At 38.8% G+C, this 10404-nt stretch overlaps 1 protein-coding gene across 1 annotated transcript; it reads left to right on the top strand.

Moving 5' to 3' along the window:
• The first annotated feature begins 6391 nt into the window (after positions 1 to 6391).
• LOC113110479 (olfactory receptor 2AT4-like) lies at positions 6392 to 7351 on the top strand. The gene has a single exon (XM_026274654.1). It carries the CDS (start codon positions 6392 to 6394, stop codon positions 7349 to 7351), a length of 960 nt encoding a protein of 319 aa, XP_026130439.1.
• The last annotated feature ends 3053 nt before the right edge of the window (positions 7352 to 10404 follow it).

The raw sequence follows: 10404 nt of genomic DNA, 5'->3' as shown, positions 1-10404 counted from the left end.
TACCACATCATTTAAAGGTAATTTCAATAGCTTTATTTTCTTAATTCTGATCGTGATGGGTTTGCTTGTTTTGATAATGTTTGTGATGCTCCTGCTCATTTTAGAAACTACAGGCCAAATAGACATGCTGATGTTGAATTGTCTGTTTTCAAAATAAGCAAAAGAAAATAAGGAAAATATTTGGAGCTGTGCTTATTTTTATATTGTTAGAAATTTGAAATGTTAAACAAAAAGCCAAAGACAAATAGCCTAACTGTTTGTAGATGTATTGTGTATTTAATCTTTGTGTGTTTACCTTGAATCATACTGTGTACTGTATGTGAAACATAAATAAGCATAAATAAAATTAAGTCCATTTTCCCTCAGGCCCAACAATAATCAGTAATTTTATAAAACATTTGTGCACTGGGATCTAAAGCACATCTCTGCTCAGCTAATAATGGATCAGTAAGGGGACCCATGTGTAAGGTTTACTGTATACAATATGTTACATATTACAGAAATGTTCCCAAAACAACAGTTTTATGTTTATATCTTACTGTACGTTTTGTGATATAAACGGTTTCAACAATTTATGTTTTTAAAATATTTAAAATATAAAATAATTAAATTTAGCTTAAAAACATATAATAGGTTATTTAATGGCAGGTTTCATTGTGACAAACTTACCCCATTTAGAGTGACAACATGCTGATTATATTAGTTTACCAGGAAAAATAATGATTTAAACATAGTCTATGTTACTGTAAAATTAAACTGTTTTAGTATCCCCATTATAATTCATCAACTGTAGATGGACTTGGGTACCTCTTAGATTAAGGAAATTATTTCACTAGAAGGATTTTGCAGGACAGTGACAAAGACCAGGAATTGTTTTCTGTTCTTTTTTGTTAAGTTCCATGTGGCCACTGTCACCTCAGTGCCTGTTTTCTTGTGGCAACATTGCTAGTCACACTCCACTTGTTTTTTCCCTGTTGCTTCACACTAATGAGCTTCGGGACACCAGACAGAAATCTCTCAGGCTCCATATGAACCTCTCCACAGGTTTACCTAAACAAACACAGTGCTTTTAGCAGGGTAATTAACATGTAACTCATTATCCTTTGGAACAAATGCCTCATAATTAGATGATGCAACCCTTGTTGGTTACTACACATCCTCAACACACACATTTGAGGTCAGAAAACCTAAAATAACATACACAACATATTATGAATAAACAAGCTGGTAGCATAATAATACAATGCCATCATCAGCTGATGACTGTCATAGGTAATAAATGTATTGTAAGAAAAATTGATGAAGATGTTGAAGATATTGATGAAGATATTTATTGCAGCATAGTAGTATATGTAGTACCTTGGGTTTAACAGAGTCAGAATGAACCCTGAACATCCTAAACTCGAACATTTTATACTTTATTACATTACTCTTCCTGCTCAACATGTAAATTAAGTTTTGTTTTAAATGTAACTTGCAGATAACAATGCAAGTGATAGTCTTCCGTTCCCACAGGTGGGAAAAACCAAATGTTAAGGTGATAAGATTAAACAGAATCCATTTCATATACCCTTTTAGTGAGCTGATGGTTCTTGATGGCCGGCTGCTGCTCCCACGCTATAAGTGACAAATTATCACTCCAAAGTTACTATTTACATATAATTATTAAGATCAGAAAGAACTATCTCTAATTAAGCACTTTGTAGGGAAAGGGGCATAGTTTAATACACAATTTAGAGTGGAAACTGGGTCGAGGCAGACTATAATTTCTTACAGTGTGCAATGTGGCACTTTACACATACACTAGCTATGGAACACAGTAAATTATTTACTACAATAGTTATTATATACTAAAAAGGCAGGAAACCTGAGTTCTTCATGTGTAAAACACATGTAATTGTAATTTCCATACTTTACAGTTTACATATTTACTTTACATAATTGACATACTATACGAGTTAGTAAAATAGAGACCAGCTTTGGTGTGTAATAACTAAACAAAACAACGAGGTGACTGGAGCAAGTGCTGATCATTTGATTTTTGCTTGAGTTGTTGGACAGTTTAGTCACACTGTATTCCAAGACAGCAGGTACACAGAATAAATGGAAATTGTTCCATTCCATACTTTTTGAGGGTAAAGGCCATCCTTCACTGTGTCTAGTTTGTAGATAGGAAAGAACTTCTCTATGTTTCCAAAATGAAGTATCTTTTTAGATACTTAGATTGACTTTTTTCTCAAATATTTAGAAGACACAGTAGGCCATCATAAAGCAGCAGCACAACATTTTCTTTTTTTAATGCATTTCAATAATCTAATATCACAGTTTGTTGTTCGTTAATTTAATACTTTGAAGTTTAGTTTTTCTTCTTACACTTTTGTTCATACAGACCTTTATTTGGACCCACTTTATATTAAGTGGCCTTAACTACTATGTACTTACATTTTAATTAATAATTTAGTACAATGTACTTATTGTGTACATACATGTTTTTACATTGTACTTATATAAAAAAAACTACTACATGTAATTACATCTGTATTTAATTTCTGTAATTAAATTTATAATTACACTGTTGACCCATACTTTACACCTTAACCCACCCTTAAACTTACCCATACCTCCAACCCTCTCCTTAACCTTACCCCTATCCCAGTCAATAGCAGCAAAACTGTTTTACAGTACAATATGAACACAATAAGTACATTGTACTTATTTTTTATGTAAGTACATAGTAGTTAAGGCCACCTAATATAAAGTGGAACCTACATGTTAACCTTGAGATATATCATTAGGAAACTGAGACTATTGTGTATTACGAAAACACAAGGAGAGGGTACATCCAATTGCAAGTATGATTTTAATAACAAAAAGGGTAATACAAAATAAACAGTCTTGTCTTTTTTAAACTGTCTGCACCTGTGCGATTAATTGGAGTGCAATTACTGTGAAGACAGGACCAGACTGGAGGAATTAAAGTGCCTATGGTGAAGTGCCTAAGGAGAAGTGAGCTCACTAGGGAACACCCAGGAAAACAGAGACTGACAGCGTGACATTACCCCCTCCCCTTCGGAGCAGCTGCCAGATGCTCCACCTGAAACCCAGGATAATCCAATAGATAAAAAGTTAGGAGGGAGGTGGAGCGATAGCGGACTAGGGGGAGGGACGGAGGGTCAGAAAACAGAGACAGGAGGAACCAGATAGAATGGGAAGACAAAGACAGGACAACCAGGTAAAATGGAAAGACAAAGACAGGACAACCAGGTAAAATGGAAGGACAAAGACAGGACAACCAGGTAAAATGGAAAGACAGAGATGGAACAACCAGGTAAAATGGAAAGACAGAGAAAGGACAAGTGTAATACAAAACAAGGAGTCCAGGAGGAAGGTGGACTGGCGGAGGATCAGGGGGAAGGACGGAGGGCCAAGTCCAAAGAAGGAGATAGACAGAAAGCAAAAGAACACAAAAACACAAAAACATGGGTCCATAAAGGACATCACGTGATGCCCCCCCACCCCCCCGTGCTGAGCAGAGAACCATCACAACCATGTGGTCATGGCAGAAGCCCCCCCAGGGCGGAGTGAAAGACCACCACGTCCTCGTGGTCGAGGCCGGAGTCCCCCAGGTCAGAGCGGAAGACCACCACCTCCTCGTGGTCGAGGCCGGAGTCCCCCAGGGCAGAGCGGAAGACCACCACCTCCTCATGGTCGAGGCCAGAGTCCCCCAGGGCGGAGCGGAAGACCACCACCTCCTCGTGGTCGAGGCTGGAGTCCCCCAGGGCGGAGCGGAAGACCACCACATCCTTGTGGTCGGCCCAACGGGAGGACGAAGATCACCGGTGACTTGACTCAGTCCTCGAAGATCACCCGTGACTAGCCTTGTCTCTGGAAAGTCCATGGTACCTAGTCCTGACTCTGGAAAGTTCGCTGGAACCTGACTCGACTCTGGAGAGTTCGCTGGAACCTGACTCGACTCTGGAGAGTTCGCTGGAACCTGACTCGACTCTGGAGAGTCAACTGAAATTTGACTTGACTCAGGAAGGTCAACAGGAACTAGCCCTGACTCTGGAGGGTCAACGGTAACTAACCCTGACTCTGGAAGGTCGATGGTGACTAACCCTGACTCTGGAGGATCCATGAACACCTGCCCCGACTCTGGAGGGTCAACCGGAAACTGACTCAACTCTGGAAAGTTGACGGGCACCTGACTCAACTCTGGAAGGTCAACAGGAGCCTGACTTGACTCTGGACAGTCAACTGAAATTTGACTCAAATCTGGAAGGTCAACAGGAACTAGCCCTGACTCTGGAGGGTCAACGGTAACTAACCCTGACTCTGGAAGGTCCATGAACACCTGACTCGACTCTGGAGGGTCAACCGGAAACTGACTCAACTCTGGAAAGTCAACGGGCACCTGACTTGACTCGGGAAGGTCAACAGGAATCTGACTTGATTCAGGAGGAACAACTGGAACATGACTCGACTCTGGATGGTCAACAGGAACTTGCCCTGACTCTGGAGGGTCAACGGTAACTAACCCTGACTCTGGAAGGTCGGCGGTGACTAACCCTGACTCTGGAGGGTCCATGAACACCTGACTCAACTCAGGAGGGTCATCCGAGAACAGACTCAACTCTGGAAAGTAAATGGGCACCTGACTTGACTTGGGAAGGTCAACAGGAATCTGACTTGATTCAGGAGGATCAACTGGAACATGACTCGACTCTGGATGGTCAGCAGGAACTAGCCCTGACTCTGGAGGGTCAACGGTATCTAACTCTGACTCTGGAAGGTCGACGGTGACTAACCCTGACTCTGGAGGGTCCATGAAAACCTGACGCAACTCAGGAGGGTCAACCGGGAACTGACTCAACTCTGGAAAGTCAACGGGCACCTGACTCGACTCGGGAAGGTCAACAGGAACTTGACTCAACTCATGAAAACCCATGAAAACCCTGACTGGACTCTGGAGGGTCAACGGGGACCTGACGCGACTCTGGAGGGTCGACTCTGGAGGGTTATCTAGTTGCTCTACCTCAAGCCCATGAATGATCAGTGCCCAGTGAGATTTCCTCTCCTTCCTCATGTCTACAATAACTTAATTGGTTTTATCTGTGTTGAGGGTGAGATTGTTGTCCACACACCATTTGCCCACTTGGGTTAGCAGTGGCCCAATGGTTAGAGACTTGGACTAATTATCTGAAGATTGCAGGTTAGAGTCTCGATGCTGGCAGGAGTTGTAGGTGGGGAGGGGGTGTGAATGAACAGTGTTCTCTTCCACCCTCAATACCCATGGCTGAAGTGCCCTTGAGCAAGGCACTGAACCCCCATTTGCTCCTTGGGTACGGGATATATAGCTGCCCACTGCTCCAGGTGTGTGTTCACGGTGTGTTCACTTCTCATTGCTGTGTGTTTGCACTTGGATGGGTTAAATGGAGAGCACCAATTCTGAGTATGGGTTACCATACTTGCAAATGTCACAACTTTCACTTTCTTTTCACCATTTCACCAGACTAGTGCGGCAGCAAGTATGCTGTATGCTGTTTCGTCACCACCACTCCAACGTGGTAAAGTCAGGGAACTGTGTTCTACAGTTGTATGAGCAATAATTGTTTATGGTTCATTTAAGAAGCATGGAAAACAATATTTAAACAATTTCTGTAGCGATATGTAAAGCTTTAGATATGAAACCACTAACCCTAACTTTTAACTTCTTATAGAATATTTTGTGGGTTAAGGGCTTCCTTTACAACTGCAATTTTGCACATCCCTGTAGATTAGTCATTGTATTTCATTCTGACGTACTTGATCATGCCAGATCTGTGTTATGATTGGTCAACTGACAAGTCTGGAGAGGCCTGCCATTCATATATGAAGGATATATAGTTCAGTATGTATCAGGTTTGGAGAAGTCTTTTTACGGTGCCATTTCTGTACTAGCTTGAGCAAGACATCCTAAAGTCATATCTTTCTTTCTGTGAGTACACCTCATCCACTGTATTTGCAGCATGTATTATACAAAATCTTGCACACTGTATACAGCAATTTTATGGCAATATAAGGTTTTCAAGATGCATGTTAAAATAATTGTGCTTTCAAGACTTGAAATGCCTAATATGTTCATGTATATATATATATATATATATATATATATATATATATATATATATATATATATATATACATACACACACACACACACACACACACACACACACACACACACACAAACATACATTTTACTGCAGTCTATATATCAAATTTAGATTCAATTGATGCAATATTTGTTGTAGAGGAAAATATAATGAAATCTTTTCTTACAATGTTGAATAACATACTGCTTTTTTTTTTACCCGGACAGGATGAATAGAGTATCAAGAGTGAACTCATCATGAATCTTGATCTCACTGAAAACAGGAATATTTCCATCCCGTCTTATTTCTATATCAGTGGTTTTTCTGGTATACCTCACATGAGGTACTATTATATATTCTTGTTTTTTGTCTACATTATTTCTTTACTTGGAAACTCCTGCCTCATGCTTGTTATTATTATGGACCGAAATCTTCACATCCCTAAATATATTGCTGTCTTTAATTTATCACTGACAGACATTTGTGAGAGTACCGCTGTGATTCCTCAGCTACTGGATATGTTTTTGTTTGGGAATCAGTTGATCCCTTATGGATTGTGTTTGTGTAATATGTTCTCTGTGTTTGTATTTACTTCAGCACAGTCCTTAACTCTTGCTGTCCTGTCTTTTGACAGATTAGTAGCAATTTGTTTACCACTGAGGTATCATATGATTGTGACCCACAGATCAATGCTCGTTATAATTGGAGTCATGTGGGCAGTGGCACTGCTTATAGTAATCATGGCAACAGTTTTTATCAGCAGGCTTTCTTTCTGTAGAGTTATTGTCATTATAAATAGTTTTTACTGTGATCATGGCCCTTTATATCGTTCTGCCTGTAGCAGCAATGTCCCAAGCTCTGTGATAGCCAACTTGTCTCCGATTTTAATTCTCGGCTTTCCAGCATTTTTTATCATCTTTTCATATATGTGCATAGCTTTGACATTGTTCAGAATCACAACCCCACAAGACCGTAAAAGAGCCACAAAGACATGCACTGCTCATTTAATAGTAGTGGCCATATTTTATGTACCCATCACCTTTACATATGCTCTTTTTTCCATTGTAAACACGAACACAAGGATCATTAATCTCTCTCTGACCTCTGCACTTCCTCCAATGCTTAACCCTATAATCTACACATTCAAGACAGAGGAGTTCATTATCTCTTTGAAAAAGCTTTTTAAACAGAGAATCATATTCCCATCTCCAAAATAAACCTTTTTTCCCCAATTTGAAAAACATTGTCAGGCATTGTTGTCATCTGTATTGTTTTATCGTTGTTGTTGAATCATTGATGCTTCAATTTTCTGCATTTCTAAATATAATTTAATATGACAAGCCAGACAACAGGTATCATGACAAATGCTTAATCCACTACTGTGATGGATTGAATAATAATAAGAAAAATATATATAATTAGATTGTTAATTGTTAATTAGACTTTTAATCCATCATTTTAAGTAAATGCATAGTTTAGATGAATAGGAATTGATAAGTAAATTAATAATGGCCTACAATGATTTGTGAATTCAATTTGTGAATAAAAAGCATTAAAAACACAGAATGCCTAAAAGTAATAGTTGCACACAAATATTTATTTATCTATTTAATTCTCTAAAAACATTCTCTAGAAACAGATAGTAATGTAATTTAGGCCTAACAAATGTTTAGAACCTCTAGAGCATGTTCAATAGCTGTATTGTTACAGGAAATGTGGCCCAAAGGAAAGTTATTTAACTGATTTTCTTTTTTGTGTTTATAAAAGGGTTTTCTTTTGCATGTTCTTTCACTTGGCTGTTGCCTCCATCCTCAATATTGGTGCATTTGTTTTGTTTACATGAATTTGTTAATTTACAACAGTCATTCGATGATTAGTGAATGATTATTAGCTCTGGAAAAAAAACTACCATTAAGGATAATATTTTTGTTTCTGTTTCAAGAATGTTTAGAAGATTTAACCTTAGTCATTATGGAGCAACAGATCTTCAGGCTTCAGTTTCTCCACTCTATAGATTAGTACCAGTGCTAGTTCTGTGCTGTGACAGTTGATCAGCTGACAAGTCCAGTAAGGCCTGGAGTTGTAGTAATCAATCAACTGAGGGATATAGTTCAATATATATATAATATTATTGTATCTCCAATAACACCTTTGCATCCAAATGCCCAGATAATTAACTTTCCTGACACAGACAGTGCCAACTACTGTATGCTGAATCCCATCATATACACTCTAAATTCAGAGGAGGTTATGCAATCCATAAAAGAACTATACAAACAACACAAAGTGAATGCAACCACAAAAAGAAGAGTGAAATGCAGGGGGAAATTAAAAATAATCATTACAGGTTTAATCTGTCTGTTTGTCAGCTGTGAGCAAGTTTTATTTTGTTTCGTAGTTGTAACATATTGTGTTGTAAACAGGCCAAATGTGTTTAAAACCTTTGTGCTTGAAAAAGATAAAAGTTTTTTTTTGTAATTCCTTTCTTTCCATCAATACAAAAAGTTATAATTTTTATATATATTTTATAAATAATTATTTAAATATTCTGTGTTTTGAGAGTATTTCTATAACCTACATGTGAAATACTACTGTGCTCTTGTCTTTAGTGTATGTTGTGATCTTTTTGATCTGTGTGGAAGCTCAGCTTTGATACCTAAAGTTATAGACACATTTTTACTTACACACCAAGTTGTTTCATATGAAGCATTTCAATCATGACCACTTTCATTATATAATTACAATTCACAACTACATGAGTTGAAAAGCAAAATGTGATAGAGAATGCTTCCAATGAAGTGAACTTTAAAGGAAGAAACAAAAATCAGATCGGATTTCAGGTTCAGTTAGGTGGAGTTGGGGTTGGAGGAAGGATATGTTTTATAACGTTATAATGTTTTGTTGCAATTGTTCTTCTTTCCTCAAGGAATTTTTTGGACTTTCCGGCCTCTTTGGAACATTTCCGTGCACACAGACTGTAGAGAGATGGTGTGGCAGCTTCATGACATTTGAAGTTTACTGCCAATGGAGAACTTCTAGGACATTTACAATGCCGGACATCACATGTAAACCCATGAGAGTTATACACAATATCCTTAAACACTTCCCCCACCTAGCAGAACCAGACTGAAATTCCTAAGGTGGGGCTTTGAACCTATGGTCTCCACAGAAATCTTTGTCAGAGAATGACAAAGAAACTGTCTTTTCTAGATATGAATGGACCAAAATGAACTCAAAATGAATATTAGTCCATCGCTTAACTCCATATTCATTTATATGTAACCACACATTCGACTATCATGTTTATAATCACTTATTGTGTATGTCTTTTAATAACTATGGGATAGCTTAAGGATTCATAATCATGTTTGGTATATTTTTGATGGAATCTGCTTGCTTTAAACAGTCCTGACCATCAGTTATTTGTCAAATGTATCATATTCTTGATAAGATAACATGATTTATGATACCCCCGAGCCAAGACAATATCTGATTGGTCAAGACAACATTTGAGGTGTGGCCAACAGGCCAGCTTAAATACTTAGGACAACATAAAATCTTGCTTTTAGCTTTTAGCTTTGCTTCTTTAGCTTTTAGCCATGCTTTAAGTCATCACTGTTCTTTGAGCGCGGTTCCAGCGTGCTTCAGCCTGCACGCCTGCTGCTACTTAGCCACGATGAGAAGAAACACCACCTTGTCTCGCCAAACTTTACTTCTTTTCTTTTCCGTTTGAGAGTTTCGTGTTCTGAGTTAAGTTTTGTAACGTCGAGTCTCCGACGTCTGACCTCGAGCACCCGTTCAACTTCAACCAGCCCACACAACTCCGGGTCTTCATCCAACAACCAACCACGGGCTTCCCTAGACGTCATTTCAGCGACTACTGAAATTCCAGCCAATCAACAACACCGGGAAACCCCCTTTCAAAGACAACAACGGGAACGCCTTTACACAGGCAATTTACCTTCAGACATTTGTACTGGTGTATCTAAAAGCTTACATTTATGTGTCTTTTTGTTCGCTGTAGCAGCCATGTTTCCGAGATAAATCATACCCCTTCGTTTGAAGTGTAGTTCTGAAAAATCTTTGTTTGAAGGGCTATCTGGCCCTTCCCCTTACCCCTACCCCTCCAACCAAAAGAGAATTGAGACACCCCTACCCCTTCACGTGAACGCGTGAAATGGAGGGGTAGGAGAAAAGGGAGGGGCTAAAGGGTAGAATTGGGATTGGGCCAAAGTCTCACTTAAAGGGTTAGTCCACCCAGATAGCAAAT

Source organism: Carassius auratus, chromosome 10, assembly GCF_003368295.1.
Source record: "Carassius auratus strain Wakin chromosome 10, ASM336829v1, whole genome shotgun sequence".
NCBI lineage: Eukaryota > Metazoa > Chordata > Actinopteri > Cypriniformes > Cyprinidae > Carassius > Carassius auratus.
Note: the sequence above shows the minus strand (reverse complement) of the source record. Positions and strands in the feature narration are given on the sequence as shown.